The following is a 21,295-nucleotide window of genomic DNA, read 5'->3' as shown; positions in this document are numbered from 1 at the left end:
TTGATTGGAGAAAGGCTAACTTTGAGGAGATGTGAAAAGATTTAGAAGGAGTGGATTGGGACAATTTGTTTTATGGTGTTACGTACCCCGTAACTGGGTTTACAGACCAGCAGAAATAGAAGAATCCGTTGGAGTCTGGTACTGAAAACTAAAGGTGTTTATTAGTAAACTACACAATACAGTATCAATTATGCAAATATACATATAAAACAGGTTAGCAATAATAAACATAGAAGTGTAGGAATAATAATCAACAATAATAAACAAACTCTATCAATGTCTAGGGGTAAATGAATTGTCATTGAAGAAGATAAAGTTCAGTTCATGTGTGCTGAGGTAGTTGCAGTTGTTGTAATTCGTTAGAGAGAGAGAGAGAGAGAGAGAGAGAGTGAGCAAGAGATTGAGCAGCTGCAGCCAGCAAACCTTCTGTTGTATTCTGATTCCGTCGTACTGTTGTGGTCATTCGGTTATGACCCTTCGTTCTCCAGCTAGACCGTTCTTCTGTGGTGGACTCGTCACTCTGGCATGAGTGGACACACACACAAGTCCCCATCGGCCCTGCCGTCACACTGTGAGCTTTGTTGACTGATCTCCTGATTCGGTCCTCGAAGCCCCCACCTTCCTGTGGGTGCACAACACTCGGTCAGTGTCCACTGGTGTGTCTGAGGGGTGTCTTTCCACACCTGTCTTTTATCCCCACTGACGGGGTATCAGCCATCCATCAACTCAAAATGACCATGTCCATCAAATCAGGCCACTCCTGCTGTCTCCTTAGGAATGTTAACGAGCAAAGTACAGTCCTTGTAGCGCAAGGTAAACAATCCAGGAAGAAGCCATAATACATAAATCAACTGTCTCTCTCTCTCTTATCTGTTGCAGATGTTCCTGCCTCTGTGCTTCATCTCTCTCTCTCTCTCTCTCTCTCTCTCATTAGCAGCATAGCAATAGTCATAGTCCATAGTTCTCAAAAAGGGGGGAAATGGTTAACTCTTCACCCCATTTCCATCAAGTCTGTTCATCACTCATAACACTAGGAGGATGTAATAGAGAAATGGAGGTCATTTAAAGGTGAAATTTTGAGGGTACAGAATCTTTATGTTCCTGTTAGGTTGAAAGGAAAGGTTAAAAGTTTGAGAGAGCCATGGTTTTCAAGGGATATTGGAAACTTGGTTAGGAAAAAGAGAGAGATCTACAATAAACATAGGCAGCATGGAGTAAATGAGGTGCTCGAGGAATATAAAGAATGTAAAAAGAAGCTTAAGAAAGAAATTAGAAAAGCTAAAAGAAGATATGAGGTTGCTTTGGCAAGTAAGGTGAAAATAAATCCAAAGGGTTTCTACAGTTATATTAATAGCAAAAAGATAGTGAGGGATAAAATTGGTCCCTTAGAGAATCAGAGTGGACAGCTATGTGTGGAGCCAAAAGAGATGGGGGAGATTTTGAACAATTTCTTTTCTTCCGTATTCATTAAGGAGACGGATATTGAATTGTGTAAGGTAAGGGAAACAAGTAGGATAGTTATGGAAACTATGATAATTAAAGAAGAGGAAGTACTGGCGCTTTTAAAGAATATAAATGGATAAGTCTCCAGGTCCTGACAGGATATTCCCTAGGACCTTGAGGGAAGTTAGTGTAGAAATAGCAGGGGCTCTGACAGAAATATTTCAAATGTCATTAGAAATGGGGATGGTGCCGGAGGATTGGCGTATTGCTCATGTGGTTCCATTGTTTAAAAAGGGTTCGAAGAGTAAACCTAGCCTGTAAGTTTGACATCAGTGGTGGGTAAATTAATGGAACGTATTCTTAGAGATGGTATATATAATTATCTGGATAGACAGGGTCTGATTCAGAACAGTCAACATGGATTTGTGCGTTGAAGGTCATGTTTGCCAAATCTTATTGAATTTTTTGAAGAGGTTACTAGGAAAGTTGACAAGGGTAAAGCAGTGGATGTTGTCTATATGGACTTCAGTAAGGCCTTTTACAAGGTTCCACACGGAAGGTTAGTTAGGAAGGTTCAATCGTTAGGTATTAATATTGAAGTAATAAAATGGATTCAACGGTGGCTAGATGGGAGATGCCAGAGAGTAGTGGTGGATAACTGTTTGTCAGGTTGGAGGCCGGTGACTAGTGGTGTGCCTCAGGGATCTGTACTGGGTCCAGTGTTGTTTGTCTTATAAATTAATGATCTGGATGATGGGGTGGTAAATTGGATTAGTAAGTATGCAGATGATACTAAGATAGGTGGTTTTGTGGATAATGAAGTAGGTTTTCAAAGCTTGCAGAGAGATTTAGGCCAGTTAGAAGAGTGGGCTGAAAGATGGCAGATGGAGTTTAATGCTGAGAAGTGTGAGATGCTACATTTTGGTAGGACTAATCAAAATAGGACATACATGGTAAATGGTAGGGCATTGAGGAATGCAGTAGAACAGAGTGATCTAGGAATAATGGTGCATAGTTCCCTGAAGGTGGAATCTCATGTGGATAGGGTGGTGAAGAAAGCTTTTGGTATGTTGGCCTTTATAAATCAGAGCATTGAGTATAGGAGTTGGGATGTAATGTTAAAATTGTACAAGGCATTGGTAAGGCCAAATTTGGAGTATTGTGTACAGTTCTGGTCACCAAATTATAGGAAAGTTGTCAACAAAATAGAGAGAGTACAGAGGAAATTTACTAAAATGTTATCTAGGTTTCAGCACCTAAGTGACAGAGAAAGGTTGAACAAGTTAGGTCTTCATTCTTTGGAGCGTAGAAAGTTGAGGGGGGACTTGATAGAGGTATTTAAAATTATGAGGGGGATAGATAGAGTTGACGTGGATAGGCTTTTTCCATTGAGAGTAGGGGAAATTCAAACAAGAGGACATGAGTTGAGAGTTAAGGGGCAAAAGTTTAGGGGTAGTACGAGGGGGAACAACTACTCAGAGTGGTAGCTGTGTGGAATGAGCTTCCAGTAGAAGTGGTAGAGGCAGGTTTAATTTTGTCATTTAAAAAAATGGATAGGTATATGGACAGGAAAGGAATGGAGGGTTATGAGCTGAGTGCAGGTCAGTGGGACTAGGTGAGAGTAAGTGTTCGGCACGGACTAGAAGTGCCGAGATGGTCTATTTCCGTGCTGTAATTGTTATATGGTTTAATATTTAGACTCTGTTTACTACTGTTGTTCCAGAGCCAGGCCTCGAGAACCGAACGACAAATCAGACAGGAATTCCAGAAACTTCACTCTTTTCTTCACACGGAGGAGGCCATGCTGCTGGATGGCCTTCGGAACGAGGTGAAGAACCAGGTTTGGTCAGTGCAGGAGAAGGTGAAGAGAATCGCTGAGGAGATTTCCACGCTGAAGGCTAATATCAAGGCCATTGAGTGCCAACTCAGCCAGCGAGACTCTGCCCTCTTCTTGCGGGTGAGTGGGAGAAGCCCCGGCAAACAAAATTCAGCCCTAGAAACAAATACCAAAATGTCCAAAGTAAATTGTATAAGACATTGATGGGGCTTAATTTGGAGTAGTGTGTGCAGTTTTGGTCAGAAAGATGTAAATGAGGTTGAAAGAATGCAGAGAAAATTTACAACGATTTTGCCAGGTCTGGAGGACTTAACTTATACGGAAAGATTAAATATGTTAAGGACTTTATTCCTTGGAACATAGAAGATTGGGAGGACATTTGATAGAGGATTACAGAATTGTGAGGTGTGTAGAGAGGGTAAAATCAAGCAAGCTTTTCCCACCAAAGTTGGGTGGGATGACAACCAGAGTGTGAAATGAACTGCAAGTGGTGCATGTGTGCTCGATTTCGAGTTTTAGATGTCTGAGTAGGGACGTGGATGGTAGGTACGTGGATGGTAGGGACGTGGATGGTAGGTACGTGGAGTGCAATGGTCCCGGTACAGGTCGATGGGAATAGGCAATTTAAATGTCTCTGCACAAACTAGATGAGCCAAAGAGCCTATTTCTGTGCTCTACTTCTCTATGACCATGACTCTAAATTTATTATCAAAGTACATATGTCACCATATACATCCCTGAGATTAATTTTCTTGCGGGTATTCACAGTAAATACAAAGGAAGACGATAGAATCAATGAAAAACCATACAGCACACAAGTTGGGCCAAGAAACAATGTATAAAAGACAACAAGCTATGCAAATACAAAAATGATAATAAATACATAAGGAACGACTATCGAGAACATGAGATGAAGAGTCCTTATAAATGAGTCTATAGGTTGTGGGAACAGTTCAGTGATGGGGTGAGTGAATTTGAGTGAAGTTGTCCCATTTGGTTCAGGAGCCTGTTGGTTGAGGGGTAATAACTGTTCCTGAACCTGGTGGTGTGAGTCCTGAGGCTCCTGTACCACCTTCCTGATGGCAGCAGAGAGAAGAGAGCGTGGCCTGGGTGGTGGGGGTTCTTGATGATGGATGCTGCTGCTTATGACACTGCTCCATGTTGACATGCTCAATGCTGGAGAGGGCTTTACCTGTGATGGACTGAGCCATATTCACTACTTTTTGTATGAAAAGACCAACAGCTGATTGAGTCAAAGGAACCTCCATCCTGGGGGCATTCAGCCCACTCCCATGATTAGCCAGACCTGGGGTTGGGACCCAATGGTCAAATTGCCCTGGGGTCAAAGACAAAGGTAGAAGCCACATGATTGGTCAGTCCTGGGGTCGAGACCTGAAGGTCAAGTGTTAAGGATTGAACATCAATGTCACCTGATCAGTCCTGGGGTAGCCTGAGCCCTGAAGTGTGTGAGTCTGGGCCAGGGCCTGGAGGCTCAGTGGCAGTGTGTCCTGGGGCTGTCTCTGTGTGAGTGGGTGGGACAGGGGCTTGTTCTGCTGCTGTTGTTGATGCTTGTGTTGTTCTGCTGACCATTGTGGTGTGCTTCGCTCATGCCAGAATGTATGGCAACACTTGTGGGCCACCCCCAGCATATCCTTTGGGTGTGTTGGTTGTTAATGCTAATGATGCATTTCACTGTATCTTTTGATATACATGTGAAAAACAAATCTAAATCTCATCTTATCCCCACTGACATCCATAAACCAGGTCCCACTACTTTCTCGGGGATTGATTTCTGGATTCCAGAAAAATGCCATCTCCCTGCCATTCTCTTACCTCCAACTTTGGCCTTTATTTATGGACCTCTGGCCTCTGGTTATTAGTCCTCTCCAAAGAGAGCTCTCCCACTCGTCTGACCCAACACTTCAAAGTATCTTAAATATTCCTGAAATCATCTATTGGAAGGAGACCATTCTAACTCTCTAGTGACATGCTGAAAATACTCTGGACCATGCTAAGCCATACCATCTCTTTTCAGACTATGCTGGACCATTCTGGACTATTCCAGCTCTCTGGTGACATGTTAGACTATTCTGGACTCTACTAGACCATTCTAACTCTGTGCTGACATGCTAGACCATGCTGTACCATGCTGGTCCACAGCAGATGCCATCTCATCACTCAACCCTGGACCATCTGGACAACAAAGATGCATACAGCAGAATGTTCTTTATTGATTACAGCTCAGAATTCAACACTTAAGCATCGGAACTAATCAGTAAGCTTCTAGACCTTGGTCTCAATACCTCCTTGTGCTCAATTTGCTTACTTACAGAACCCAGTCAGCTGGGATTGGCAACAGCATTTGCTCCACGTTTTCCATTAGCACAGGTACACCCCAAGGTTGAATGCTTAGCCCCCGTCTACTTGCTTTGCACTTATGACTGTGCGGCTAAGCTCTGCTCCAATGCCATATTCAAATACTTCAACAATAAAGTCCACTTCGATGCACCATAAGACATTGGACCAGAATTGAGCCATTCAGCCATTTACTGCTGTACCAGTCTATCATGGCTGACTTATTATCCCTCTGAATGCCATTCTCCACAGATGCATAACCCTCTGGCTTAAGAATTTCCTCCTCATCTGTGTTCTTAAGAGGCTTCTATTTTGAGCCCATGTCCTCTGGTCCTAGACTCCCCAATTATCGGAAACATCCTTTCCACATCCATTCTATATAGGCCTTTAAATATTCAATAGGTTTCAATGCAATTCCCTCTCATTCTTCTAAACTCCAGTGCGTACAGGCCCGAAGCCTTCAATTATTGCTTGTGTATTAACCCTTTCATTCCTGGAATAATTCTTGTGAAGCTCCACTGCATTCATACCATTGCCATCACATCCTTTCTTAGATAAGGGGCCAAAACTGTTCACAATACTCCAAGTGCAGTCTGACCGATGCCCTGTAAAGCCTCAGCATTATATCTTTGCTTCTGTACTCTTGTTCTCTTGAAATGAATCCTAACATTGTATTTGCTTTCCTTTCCATTGACTTAACCTGTCCACGATCCCTCTGAGCGTCAAAGGTTGTGAACAATGAATTATCCTTAGAGTCTGAGTGGAGAGTCAGTGAGTGAGTTGTAAAATTGTACTATCATCACCTCAGATTATAAATCTGTTACCCACATGCCTCATGATCACCAGGAGATGGGACTACACTACATCAGTCAACTTTTGACTTCAGAGCATCTCAAAAAGCATAGACCATTACAGCACAGGCCTTTTGGCCCACAATGTTATGCAACCTTTTAATCCACCCCAAGATCAATCTAACCCTTCCCTCCCACATAGTCCTCCATTTCTCTATCATCCACTTGCCTATATAAGTGTTTCATAATGTATCTGCCTCTACCACCACCCCAGCAGGGCGTTCCACACTCTGTGTAAAGAAATCACCTCTGATATCCACCCTGTACTCTCTCCAACCTCCTTAAAATCATGGCCTCTCGTATTAGCCTTTCCCACCCTGGGAAAAAGTCTCTGGCTGTCTACTCAATCTATGCTCTTGTCACCTTGTACACTCCTATCAAATCACCTCTCACCCTCCTTCACTCCAAAGAGAAAAGCCTTGGCTCACTCAGCCTTTCCTCATAATCTCTGATCCAGGCAGCTTCCTGGTAAATCACCTTTGCATTTATATGCTTTCATAGTCTTAGGCTGTACTTTTAACCTATAAAATCGGCTGCATTTCTTAATGTTCAGAGACAACTCATCTTATTTGTCCAAGCCTGGGTCAACTGTCAGTACCTCAGTAGCAGGTTCGCCTGAAACATGCACGGTGTATTTAATGAACTTTGGTTCCACACCATTCGTATAGCTCAATTAAATCCTGTCTTCCTTTTCTTCTAGAATCTTCCAGCAACCAAGAAAAGGTACGAACAACACATGTACATTTCGTGATTTTTGGTCTTGCTTTCAGTTCAAGTTGAAGTTGAAGATTGTTGGTATCTGACTGTACATATATGGTTGGTATCTGTCTGTCCTGAAGGACAATAGGTGGTGATGATCACCATCACAAGCCTGGATGGAAGGTATGGAGATCCTGAGATGCCCAGTCATCAAGACGCCCCTCTCAGCCTCACCAGTGTAGTCCAAAGGAAAGCTTATGAAACAATACGTTTGGTACCTTCTGGCTGCAGGAGCTGCCCAGTGGATGTTCAATGACCTCCTGTGCCTGAAGGGCTGCACTCCACATTTGCTGTCTGGGTTTATTCCCGTAGCCTTTGTATCTCCTGAGGCTGCCCACAAGGCAGTGGGACTATTTACCCATAGCTGGGTTCACGAGCACCAGGGTGCGTCCACACACCCGTGTGCCTGCGTGCTACGTGTGCAGGGGCCAGACCTCCTCCCCGGCCCGAGTCCGAAAGGAGTTCAGTTTGTGTGTGTTACCAGCGAGGAGGCACATGAGGCTTGCTGTCGGAGAGAGACCTACACATTCAGCTCTCTTTTTCGCAAGACTGCTGGCCAGCGGTGGAAGCTGAAAGTGAGAGTGACGAGCACTATCCACTGCACTACCACACTAGATGCATTACAACAACCATTTTGACACCATATATACAACCAAATGAAATAATAGTCCTCTGGACCATGGTGCGTCCACAAAACATAAGTTAAATATAATTGAAAAATGTCGGTAGTGTGCAACACAAGTAAACATTAAACGGTTCACTGTCCTGGTGACGAGACCTCAGTGGTGACAGGGTATCCGTTAGTCTCACAGCCTGAGGGAAGAAGCTGTTACCCAGTCTGACAGTCCCAGTCCTGATGCTCCTGTACCTCCATCCTGACAGTAGAGAGACAAAGAGATTGTGGGATGGGTGGTGGGTCAGAGAGATTGTGGGAGGGGTGGTGGGTCAGAGAGATTGTGGGAAGGGTGGTGGGTCAGAGAGATTGTGGGATGGGTGGTGGGTCAGAGAGATTGTGGGATGGGTGGTGGGTCAGAGAGATTGTGGGAAGGGTGGTGGGTGAGAGAGATTGTGGGAGGGGTGGTGGGTCAGAGAGATTGTGGGATGGGTGGTGGGTCAGAGAGATTGTGGGAGGGGTGGTGGAGATCCTCAACAATGTTTCAGGCCCTTCGTCTGCAACACTCCCGGTAAATATCACAAATGGGGGGAGGAAGACCCAGTGATCCTCTTGTCAGTTTTCACTATCCACCGTAGGGTTTGTGGCCTGATGCCTTGTAGCTTCCATACCACACAATGATGCAGTCAGACAGGACACTGTTGATGGGGCTCCTGTAGAAAGTTGTTGGGATGTGGATGGGAAGTCTTACTGGCCTTAGTCTCCTCAGAAAGTGTAGACGCTGCTGTGTCGTCCTTACTAATGAGGAGGTGGTGTGAGTCCAGCTTTGCCTTGCCCACTCACTGTCCATTGAGAGTTAAAGGGAATTGAGGTACTGCAGGCTTGGTAAGGTAGAGCCTGGATTACTGAAAGGGTGCCAGCATGCAGAGGATCCAAAAGCCTTCATACGGAGACAGAGGAAAGCAGACAGTTTGTTGGCCTTTGTTGAATTTGTATACATGTGTAAAAATATCTTGCTATTATTGTTCAGAATTAGAATTAGGTTTCTTATAAGACCATCAGACACAGGAGCAGAATTAGGCCATTCAGCCCATCAAGTCTGCTGTGCCATTTCATCATGACTGATTTATTATCCCTCTCAACCCCATTCTCCTGTCTTCCCCCCGTAACCTTTGATACCCTAATCAAGAATCCATCAACCTCTGCTTTAAATGCATCCAGTGACTTGGCCTCCACAGCTGTCAATGGCAATGAATTCTGTAGATACGCAACCCTCTGTTCAAAGGTGATGCCTCTCTGTTCTGAGGCTGTGGCCTCTGGTCCTAGACTCCCCCACTATAGGAAATATCCTCTCTACCTCCATGCTCTCTAGGCCTTTCAGTATTGAACAGAATACTGCAGCAAGTACGGTGCCTTCGGCCTACGATATCATGCTGAGCCATATAAACCGACTCCACCATCGATCTAATACTTCACTAATTCCAGATGGAATTCCTGCTCGTTCACCCTCTCTGATATCTTCTCTCTTTCCAGGGCTCAGTGTGCTCTGGAGGATCCGGAACCACTCTCCGCCTTGATCAACGTGGGATATTACGTGGGTTCACTGCAGTACCGAGTCTGGAGGAAAATGCTGACAATCATCAATGCAGGTTTGTGCGTCTCATCACTGCCCCGAGACCAGAGTGCTCCCTCCGTCATGGAACATGAGGACACAAGTTCCCATTTCTGTCCGCTGAAAGCATTTGAGGAATTTTATTCCTTCTGGAGGGTGATGACCAGTGGTGTTCCACAGGGATCTGTTCTGGGAACCCTGCTGTTTGTGATTTTTATAAGTGAATTGGATGAGGAAGTGGAAGGGAGGTTAGTAAGTTTGTAGATGGCACGAAAGTTGGTGGAGTTGTGGACAGCGTGGAAGGTTGTCATAGGTTACAGTGGGACATTGACGGGATGCAGAGATAGGCCAGATGAAGTTCAACTCAGAAAAAATGTGTGAAGTGTTTCACGTTGGAAGATCAAATTTGATGGCAGAATACAGGGTTAATGGCAGGATTCTTAACAGTGTGGAAGAACAGAGGGATCCTGGGTTGTCTATAGATCCCTCAAAGTTGTCGCTGCTGGATAAGAAGTCGTGTGGTGTGTTGGCCTCCATTAGTCACAGGGTTTGAGTTCAAGAGCTGTGAGGTAATGTTGCAGCTCCATAAAACACTGTTTAGACGAACTTGGGAATATTGTGTTCCATTCTGGCTGCCTCATTATAGGAAGGACATGGAAGCTTTAGAGAGGGTGCGGAGGAGATTTACCAGGATGCTGCCTGGATTGGAGAGCATGCATTATGAGGGGAGGGTAGCAAGCTAGAGATTTTCTCTCTGGAGTGAAGAAGGATCAGAGGTGTATAAAATAATAATAAGTGGCAAAGATCTAGTTGGCAACCGGTGATATTTTCCTAGGCTAGTGGCTAATATGAAGGGCATAATTTGAAGGTGACTGGAGGAAAGTGTCGGGGGATGCCAGAGGTAGGTCTTTCACACAGAGTGCTGGATGTGTGGAACTCACAGCCATGGCTGGTGGTAGAGCCAGATACATTAGGGACATTTAAGGGATTCTAGATAGGCATGTGGATGATAGAGGAGTGAAGGGCTACGTGGGAGGGAAGGATTCGTTTTATTTTATTTTATGTATTTATTTAGAGATCGAGTGCAGAACCAGCCCTTCCAGACCAAAGGTCCATGCTGCCCAGCAATCCACCTATTTAACCCATTCCTAATTTACAGCGACCCATTAGCCAACTAACCGGAACGTCTTCGGACTGTGGGAAGAAACTGGAGCACCCGGAGGAAACCCACAAAGTCACAGAGAGGACATACTGACTTTCTTACAGAGAATCCAGGAATTGAACTCAAAACTCCGATGCCCCGAACTGTAATAACATCACGCTAACCACTATGATACTGATCTTGGAGTTGGTTAAAGCGTGTCACAGCATCATGGGCCCACAGGCCTGTACAGTGCAGTAATGTACTAATTTGGTTAGGGTGAGGGCAATGCTGTTGAGAAGAGGTGCCTTGGTGACCCGGTTCTAGGGAGAAGAGGGTTTAGCGAATGAGGAAGGGCAGTTCCTGTCAGGAACGGCCTTTGGAACTTGGAGGTGTTAGACCTCAGCTGCTGCTGGAACACAGCCTGGAGATTCCCAGACACCGCGCACTGAGCAGTGACAGAACAGGAGTGAAGAACAGATGGGAGGGGAGTACTGGGCCCAGCCTCCCTGTACGCTCCTCTGAGTTCCTCCAGGTCAACTACGAAAGTTGCATCTCACTCTCTACACGGTTTACGCAAAAGCCAGCAAAGGACGATATGGAGAGCAAGCTGTTGTCCGGGCAGCGGGCTCCCCCTCCCCACACCGCTGATGATCAGCTGAGACCGATGTACCAGCGGTGTTGCAGGAGTTGCCAGTCAGCATTGAACTCAACGTAGGACTGCGTTAGGGAGTCCAACTCCGAATTTTTCCTCAGGGTTTACTCCCAACACCTTCCCCCTGTGTGGGTATAGCCATAAGGCAGCAGAGATTGGAGATCAAAGCTTTCCTTCTGCTAGATGAGCTGCCAATGATGGGTGATGAGCCCCATCTCCCAGAAGCAACTGGTTTTAAAGCACCAATAACCGGATTTTGCCCTTTCTGGCAGTAGAAATGGTTCCACTGGGCCTAGTCCTAGGCCATTTGAGACGTAGGAGCATTTAATAGGTAGAGGGAGCTCATCCCCACTATGTAGCCCCATCCCTGGCTATAACAACCTGCATGCTCCTCAACCCTTCAGAAACTCATAATTGTTCCCTCCTGTGGCAGTCAAGGCCATTCGGCCTGTCCAACCAGTGCCAGCCGCAAGCAGAGCAGTACCATCCATCTAGTTGCTTCACTCCCCTCCAATAATGCCACGTGCATCCCAGTGGACCACTTTTCCAGGGACCTGATGCTTGCAGGCCACTGCCGCAGAGCCAGGTTCAGCACTGAGGTGAATGCCAATAGCTGCAAAGTCAGTTCAGTGCTGAGGTGAGTAAAGCCTCCACAGTATTGAGCTGAAGGTTCATCCTTCATGCTCAGCCACTGATCATTAATTGTTATAATCTTGCTGAGCTCGACGAGAAACTCCATCAACTCCTCTCCCCCCCCCCGCAGCTTCCGTCAGGGTTGCCACAGCCTCTTCATCAGTCAGGCAGGGACTAGATGGACTGAAGGGCTTGTTCCTGTCTTGTCCAACTCCAGTGATACACACAGCTCCAGGAGTTGCTCTCACCCTCTGTATCCTATAAAACCATAAGACATAGAGGCAGAATTAGGCCACTTGGCCCAGTCTACCATTTCAACATGGCTGATCTATTATCCCTGTCAACCCCTATCTCCACCCTCTTCCAAGTTTGATCCCTGACTAATCAGAAACTGAGCAGCATCCACTTTAAACATACCCACGGACTTGGCCCCCAGGTGGCAGTGAATTCCACAGATTCACCACCCTCTGGCTAAAGCAGTTCAGCCTCATCCACTTTCCAGTGGTCAATGAACAATAGATTGATGCCTGAGGCTTTACACAGCATTGGTCAGTCCGCACTCAGAATACTGCGAGCAGTCTCGGGCCCCTTATCGAAGAAAAGATGTGCTGACAATGGAGAGGGTCCAGAGGAGGTTTACGAGAATGATGTCAGGAATGAATCAGAATCAGGTTTATTATCACTGGCATGTGATGAGAAATTTGTTAACTCAGCAGCAGCAGTTCAATGCCATACATAATCTAGAAGGGAAAAAAAGTAATAAATAAATAAATTTCAGTATATGTATATTGAATTGATTAAAAATCGTGCAAAAAACAAATAATATATATTAAAAAAGCAAGGTAGTGTTCACAAGTTCAATGTCCATTTAGGAATTGGATTGCAGAGGGGAAGCAGCTGTTCCTGAATCGCTGAGTGTGTGCCTTCAGGCTTCTGTACCTCCTACCTGATGGTAACAGTGAGAAAAGGGCATGTCCTGGGTGCTGGAGGTCCTTAATAATGGACGCTACCTTTCTGAGACACCGCTCCCTAAAGATGTCCTAGGCACTTTGTAGACTAGTACCCAAGATGGAGCCGACTAGATTTACAACCCTCTGCAATGTCTTTTGGTCCTGTGCAGTAGCCCCTCCATACCAGACAGTGATGCAGTCTGTCAGAATACTCTCCACGGTACAACTATAGAAGTTTCTGAGTGTATTTGTTGACATACAAAATCTCTTCAAACTCCTAATGAAGTCTAGTCGCCGTCTTGCTTACTTTATAACTGCATCAATATGTTGGGACCAGGTTAAGTCCTCAGATCTTGACACCCAGGAACTTGAAACTGCTCATTCTCTCAATTTCTGATCCCTCGATGAGGATTGGTATGTGTTCCTTCGTCTTACCCTTCCTAAAGTTCACAGTCAGCTCTTTTGTCTTACTGACGTTGTGCAAGATTGTTGCTGCGACACCACTCCACTAGTTGGCATATATCACCCCTGTATGCCCTTTCCTCACCATCTGAGATTCTACCAACAATGGTTGTATCATCATGAAAGGATTAATGTATGAGGAACGTTTGATAGCTCTGGGCATGTACTCCAAAAGACATAGGAGCAGAATTAGGCCATTTGGCTCATCAAGTCTACTCTGCCATTTCACCATGGAAGATCCATATTCACTCTCAATCCCAATCTCCTATCTTTCCTCTGTATCCCTTCATGCCCTGAACAATCAAGAGTCTGGTAACCTCTGCCTTAAATGTACATAAAGATTTGAGGTCCACAGCTGCCAATGAATTCCACAGATTCATCACCCTCTGGCTAAAGAAATTCCTCCTCATCTCTGTTCTAAAAGGATGCCCGTCTATTCTGAGGCTGTGTCCTCTGGTCTTATATTCCAACATAATAAGGAATATCCTCTCCACATCTACTGTATCTAGACCTTTCAATATTCAATAGGTTTCTATTAAGGCCATTCACCATTTGATGGGTTTCAATTAGGTCACATCTCAGTCTTCTGAACTGCAGTGAATACAGGACCACAGCCATCAACTGCGCTTCATATGACAAGTCTTACAATCCTGAAATCATTTTTGTGAGCCTCCTTTGAACTCTCTCCAGTTTCAGCACGTTCTTTCTAAGATAAGGGGCCCAAAACTGCTCACAATACTCCAAGTGATGCCTCACCAGCGCTTTATAAAGTCTCAGCATTACATCCTTGCTTTTGTATTCTAGTCCTCTGGAAATGCATGTTAACATTGCATTTGCCTTCCTCACCACAGACTCAGTCTGCAAATTAACCTTTAGGGAATCCTGCGCAAGGTCTCCCATAAGACCATAAAACATAGGATCAAATGGGCCATTCAGCCCATCGAGCCTGCTCCACCATTCCATCATGCCTGATCCTGGATCCCACTCAACCCCATACACCTACCTTCGCCATATCCTTTGATGTCCTGACCGATCAGGGAGCAATCAACTTCCACTTAAGTATACTCACGGACTTGGACTCCACCACAGTCTATGGCAGATTCACTACTCTCTAACTAAAAGAATTCCTCCTTACCTCTGTTCTAAAGGGTCGCCCCTCAATTTTGAGGCTGTACCTTCTAGTTCTGAATACCCTCACCATTGGAAACATCCGCCCTATCTGGTCCTTTCAACATTCAGTAGGTTTCAGTGAGATCCCCACATTCTTCTAAATTCCAGTGAGTACAGGCCCAAAGCTGCCAAACGCTCCTCATGTGTTAACCCCTTCATTCCCAGAATCATCCTTGTAAACCACCACTGGACTCTCTCCAATGACAACACATCCTTTGAGATATGGGGCCCAAAACTGTTGACAATACTCCACAAGTGCAGCCTGACTAGTGTCTTATAAAGGCTCAGCACTATCTCCTTGCTTTTATATTCTATTCCTCTTGAAATAAATGCCAACATTGTATTCACCTTTTTTCTTAAGAACATAAGAAATAAGAAATAGGAGCAGGAGTCGGCCATCTGGCCCGTCAAGCCTGCTCCATCATTCAATAACATCATGGCTGATCCGGCCATAGACTAACCTCCAGCTACCTGTCTTTTCCTCATAACCCTTAATTCCCCTAACTATTCAAAAGTTTGTCCAACCTTGTCTTAAATATATTTACTGAGGCTGCCTCCACTGCTTCATTGGGCAGAGAATTCCACAGATTCACCACTCTCTGGGAAAAGCAGTTCCTCATCATCTCCATCCTAAATCTACTCCCCCGAATCTTGAAGCTATGCCCCCTAGTTCTAGACCCACATACAATGAAAATAACTATCCTGCCTCTATCTTATCTATCCCTTTCATAATTTTATATGTTTCTATAAGATCTCCTGTCAATCTTCTGAACTCTGGAGAGTACAATCCCAGGCGACTCAATTTCTCCTCATAGTCTAACCCCCTCATCTCTGGAATTGATCTGGTGAACCTCCTCTGCAACACCTCCAAAGCCAGTATATCCTTCCTCAAGTAAGGAGACCAGAACTGCACGCAGTCCTCCAGGTGCAGCCTCACCAGTACCCTTAAGAACATCTTAAGCTTTGTTAAGAACATCTTTCCTCCGGATATCATTAGCCTCTCCTCACTACACATTGCCTTTGTTCCTAAACCAACTACCTCATCTTCAACACAATCACACCAGTTCCCATCCCCCCGCTAAATCAGTTTAAACCCACCAGAACAGTTCTCGCCAACCTGCCCACAAGGATATTGGACACCCTCTGGTTCGGGTGTGTCCCGTTCCTTTTGTACGGGCTTTACCTTCCCCAGAAGACATCCCAATGATCCACAAATCTGATCCCCTGCCTCCTGAACCATTTCCTCAGCCACACATTCACTGGCCAAATCATCCTATTCTTACCCTCACTGGCAAGTGGCAGAGGCGGCAATCCAGAGATTACTACCCTGGACGTCCTGTTTTTAAGCTTTTTACCTAGCTGCCTAAAATCTCTCTTCAGGACCTCCTGCCCTTGTCTACTTAGGTCATTGGTGCCAATATGTAGCAGGAATTCTGGCTGCTCACCCTCCCCCTTGAGAATGCAGTGGACACGATCCAAAACATTCCTGATCCTGGCACCAGGGAGGCAACGTACCATCCGGATGTCTCTATCGTGCCCACAGAACCTGGCATCTGTTCCCCTGACCAAGGAATCTCCTATCATCACTGCAATCCTTTTCACCTCTCTGCTCTTCTGAGCCTCAGTGCCAGAGACCTGGTCACTGACTCCCCCCCCCCCACCCCAGTAGATCGCTCTCCTCAACAGTATCTAAGGCTACATACATATGATTGTGGGGATCGGCCACAGGTGTACTCTGCACTGGCTGTGTATTTCCCTTCCTTCTCCTGACAGTCACCCTGCAACCTAGGGGTAGCTACCTCCCTGTAGCTCCTGTCTCTCATCTCCTCAGTCTTCCGTATGAGTTGAAGATCATCAAGCTGCAGCTCCAGTTCCTTAATACATTCTCTCAGGAGCTGCAGATCGATGCACCTGGAGCAGGTGTGTTTATCCAGTCTCTCAGACTTCCTGCATCTCACACAGAGTACAAAGCATTGCCCTGGAGCCATTCTCACTAAAGTAGGCACTGATAGATGAGGACTGAACAGATAAGAGAGAGAGAGAGTAACTTACAAGTCAATCTACCTGGAGTTTAGAGGACTGAGGGTGGATCGCATTGAAACCTATTGAATATTGAAAGGCTAGATAGAGTGAGTGTGAAGAGGATGATTCCTATCGATGATTCAGAATGGAGGTGAAGAGGGTGGTGAATCTGTGGAATTCGTTGCCACAGGTGGCTGTGGAGGCCAAGTCATTGGTGTATTTAAAGTGAAGGCTGATGGGTTCTTGACTAATAAGGGGTCAAAGGTTACAGGGAGAAGGCAGAAGAATGGGGTTGAGAGGGATAATAATTCAGCCATGATGGAATGGAGGAGCAGACTTGATGGGCCAAATAGCCTAATTCTGTTGCTGTGTTTCATGGCATTACGGTCTGGGAGGCTGGAGTTGATGTGTGCAATGGCCTATCTCTGAAAGCACCATGAAGACAGATATTGATAGACTGGGAGGTAGGCATTAGAGAACACAATAGGGTTACCTTGTTTTTCTGGTTTCCTGAATGGCAGTGCCGGTCACACTGGACCCGAATACAGCCGCTCCCTGGCTCCAGCTCTCCGAGGACCTGACCATCATGGGCTACTTCCCGACCAAGCAGCAGCTGCCAGACAACCCCGAGCGGTTTGACTCCTGCGTCTCGGTGCTGGGTTCGGAAGGATTCACCATGGGCAGGCACCACTGGGACGTGGACGTGAAGGGTCAGAGCGGATGGTGCCTGGGAGTGGCCAAGGAGTCAGTCCGGAGGAAAGATGTTCTTAAGGTTGACACGGAGAACGGGTTTTGGGCCATTGGCATGATGGATGGAGGGGAATATTACGCCTGTACATCGCCCTGGCGCACTGAATTGTCTATTAACCCCCAGATCATCCGTGTCTATCTGGACATGAGAGGAGGAAAGGTGGCATTTTATAACGCTGAGAACATGAGCCTTCTCTTCAGCTTTACAGACATCTTCACTGAGAAGTTGTTCCCCTACTTCTGTCTGTGCTTGGAACCAGACACCACCAAGCTCGCCACAATGAAAATCTGCCCACTCAAGGTGACTTTACCGAATTAGAGTCCACCGTTTCCTGCTGGAACAGGGTACAGCTCTGACACCATCCTGCGATTCAACAGTAAACACAAGACTGTCTGCAGACGCTAGAAATCCAGAACTGAGGCCCTCTACTGTTCAGGGTCAGCTGTGTGCTGTGTCCTATCTATAACCTGTGAGTGCTGCATCCTGTCTGTGTCTCCTATGGGTGCTGTGTCCTATCAGCAATGGATGTTGCATCCTAGCTGTCTACACAAAACACAAGCCAGGGCAGTAGGATATGGAGAGCGAGCTGTTGCCCATACAGCAGGCCCCCCCTCTCCACTCAGCTGATGAATCCTAAGGAGCAGCAGAGACAGACTCGGTTCAGCATCAGTAGCATTGCCGGAGATGTCCGTCAGAGTCCTTTCTTTCTTTTTCCAAGATTTTTATTAAATTTCATATACACAAATACAGAATTCATAAGGATACTTATTATAAATCAAAATTAGATAGCACAAAATGCACTATATATAAATCACACTGATAGGATCATGGTATCCTATATTCATGATCAATCAAATAAAATAAATTGAATTATGAAATACAATAATATAGTTAAATATATTATAAATAAAATCTTACCCACTACCAAGACAAAGCTGTAAAAAAAAAACAAGAGCAAAAAAAGAGTACTTTACCATATCGTGTTTTATAATAATAGCCCAGCTCTATATTTTAATAACAATAACAATTCAAAGATTTTTAAAAATAGTTCAGAAAGGGTCCCCTTAGTGTTTGAAAATCTTGGTTAGAATCAGAAATCGAACAACGAATCTTCTCTAAATTTAAACATGACTTAACTCCGCATAACCATTGAGCATGTGTGTGGGGGGGGGGGGGGAACAATCTCCTTCAGTTTAAGCAAGATTGCCCTCCTAACAATAAGAGAATTAAAAGCTAGTGCCTGTGAATGAGAAGGCTCCAAAATTATAGCTCTTTCCTCAACAGCACCCAATAAGACAGTTAAAGGATTGGGCTTAAAATTAACTTTAAAAAGTACAGAAAAAGTTTGGAATACATCTTTCCAATATTTTTCAAGGCTCAAACATGACTAAAACATATGAATTAATGAAGCTTCTCCATTACTGCATATGTCACAATAAGATATATCTGCAAAAAAACGAGAGAATTTGTCTTTAGACATATGAGCCCTATGTACCACTTTAAACTGTAGGAGGGAATGATGAGCACATAATGATGAAGAATTAACCATTTTGAAAATAGCCTTCCAGGTCTCATCAGATAATGAAGTCTGTAAATCCTTTTTCCCCAATCTTTTTTAATTTTGTCTAAAGGAGCCATTCTCAATCCCAACAACAGACCATAAATATAAGATAGTGAGCCATTATCAAAAGGTTTCAAATTAAAAATTACATCTATTACGTTCTTATCTGGGCTGGTAGGAAATATATGTAGTTTAGATCTTAGAAAAATAGCTAATCTGTAGATATTGGAAGAAAGTGGGTATTTGATAGGTTACATTTCACTGTGAGCTGCTCAAAAGAAAAAAGATTCCCTCCAACAAACAGATCCTGAAGTCGTTTAATGCCCAATCTATCCCATTCTCTAAAAAAATAGATCAGTCACAGATGGTTTAAAAAAATTAGGAAAATCTCTATAAACCAAAACGTTTTCTAAACTGTTACCAGATCCTCAAAGTGTGCTTAACCATCAAACTGTCAGTTTATGTATTTAAAGATAAAGGAAGAGAGGATCCAAGAAGAGAAATAATAGAAAATTCCATAACAGAGTTGGCTTCCAAAAAGACCCATATTGGACAATCTTCACGATTAATATAATATAACCAGAACATAAGATTTCGTATGTTAATTGCCCAATAATATAACCTAAAATTGGGTAGAGCAAGACCGCCATTCTTATTAATTTTTTTTGAAGGTGGGCTTTATTTAATTGGGGTTTTCTGTTCTTCCATATGTAGGAAGAAAGAATTGAATCTAAAGAATCAAAAAAAGACTTAGGAATAAAAACAGGTACAGCTTGAAAAAGGTGTATAAGTTTAAGTAAAATATTTATTTTAATAGAATTAATTCGACCAATTAATGATAAAGAGGGGATGACCATTTAGAAAGTGTCTTTTTCACATTCGTTGTTAGAAAATTTTCTTTGAATAGATCTTTATAATTTCTTAGTGATTGTTACACTCAAATATGTAAATTGTTTTCTTATAATTTTAAAAGGAAGGTTAATATTGATTGGCATCAAATTATTTAAAGGATACAATTCATTCTTATGTAAATTTGATTTATATCCTGAAAACTGACTAAAATTAGTAAAAGAAACAGAGGGTAAATAAGTTGTAACATTAGATATAAAAAGAAATAGGTCATCAGCATAAAGCAAGACTTTTATGAAAAGTACCTTTCCTTAAGATAACCGGTGATCTCTTTGGACTTTCGAAAGGCAATTGCTAAAGGTTCTAATACCAAATCAAAGAGCAAAGGGCTCAACAGACATCCTTGTCTGGTTCCATGTTGGAGTTTACTTGGTTAGAAATCTGAAAATTAGTAAGAACCCGAGCAGAGGGAGATAAGTAAAGTAATTTAATACAATGCATAAAATTGGGCCCGAAATTAAACTTTTCTAAGGTTTTAAATAGGTAATTCCATTCAACTCGATCAAAAGCCTTCTCTGCATCAAGAGAAATCACACATTCCGATATTTCCTTGGATGGAGAATGCATAACATTTAACAGTCACTGTATATTAAAATGGGAATATCGATTTTTAATAAATCCTGTCTGATCATCAGATATTATAGAAGGTATAATATTTTCAAGTCTACAGGCCAAAACTTTAGATAGGATCTTAGCATCAACATTGAGTAAAGAGATTGGTCTATATGAAGAGCATTCAGTGGGATTTTTATTTTTAAGCAAAATGGAAGCTTCATAAAGAGACTGTGGCAACCTACCCACCTTGAAGGATTCAGTAAAGGTAGAACATAAATAAGGTATATACAATGAAGAAAAAGCCTTATAAAATTCTCCAGAGAATCTGTCAGGTCCTGGAGATTTCCCAGAATGCAATGAACGTATAGCCTCAGTCATTTCCTCCTGAGAAATAGGTTGAACTGCTTTCGATTATCAACCAAAAGTCCAGGAATATTTAATTGGTCTAAAAAATTGTTCATTGCAGTATTATCTTTAACAAAATCAGAACTATACAATTTAGAATAAAATTCTCTAAAAGTGTCATTTATTTCAAAATGTTCAGTTGTCGTATCACCATTGGTTTTGCAAATTTCTTTAATTTGCCATTTAGCTCTAGAGGTCTTCAATTGATTAGCCAATAGTTTACCAGTGTTTTCTCCATGTATATGGAATTGGCTTCTATCTTCTAAAAGTTGGCTTTCAATTGGATACATTATAAGAATATCATATTTAGTTTTAATTTCAAGACATCATTTGTATAGTTCAGGGGCTGGTGCCAAAGCATATTTCTGGTCTAATTGTTTTAACTGATTAACTAAATCAGTTCTCTTATTATTAGCTTTTTTCTTAATATATGCAGTATAGGAGATAATTTGTCCTCTAATATATGCTTTAAAAGCATCCGAAATGATAAGACTAGACGTCTCTTCCAATGCATTTTCTTCTTCAAAAAAAGAGTAATTTAATTCTCCAGAAATTTTAGGAAGTCTTATCAGATAACAAAGTTAAATTAAAATGCCAGGATCTGTTCATAT

General features: G+C 43.5%; 1 protein-coding gene across 1 annotated transcript in view; it reads left to right on the top strand.

Moving 5' to 3' along the window:
* LOC140730173 (zinc-binding protein A33-like) overlaps positions 1-20,783 on the top strand; it is a 45,140-nt gene extending 24,357 nt beyond the window's left edge. The window contains exons 3-6 of the mRNA XM_073050305.1: positions 3,167-3,400; positions 7,187-7,209; positions 9,392-9,507; positions 17,025-20,783. Coding sequence (XP_072906406.1) covers positions 3,167-3,400; positions 7,187-7,209; positions 9,392-9,507; positions 17,025-17,572 — 921 coding nt within the window. The 3' untranslated portion in view covers positions 17,573-20,783. The remainder of the gene's footprint in view (positions 1-3,166; positions 3,401-7,186; positions 7,210-9,391; positions 9,508-17,024) is intronic.
* Positions 20,784-21,295: the final 512 nt, after the last annotated feature.

This window comes from Hemitrygon akajei, chromosome 7 (genome assembly GCF_048418815.1).
Source record: "Hemitrygon akajei chromosome 7, sHemAka1.3, whole genome shotgun sequence".
NCBI lineage: Eukaryota > Metazoa > Chordata > Chondrichthyes > Myliobatiformes > Dasyatidae > Hemitrygon > Hemitrygon akajei.
Note: the sequence above shows the minus strand (reverse complement) of the source record. Positions and strands in the feature narration are given on the sequence as shown.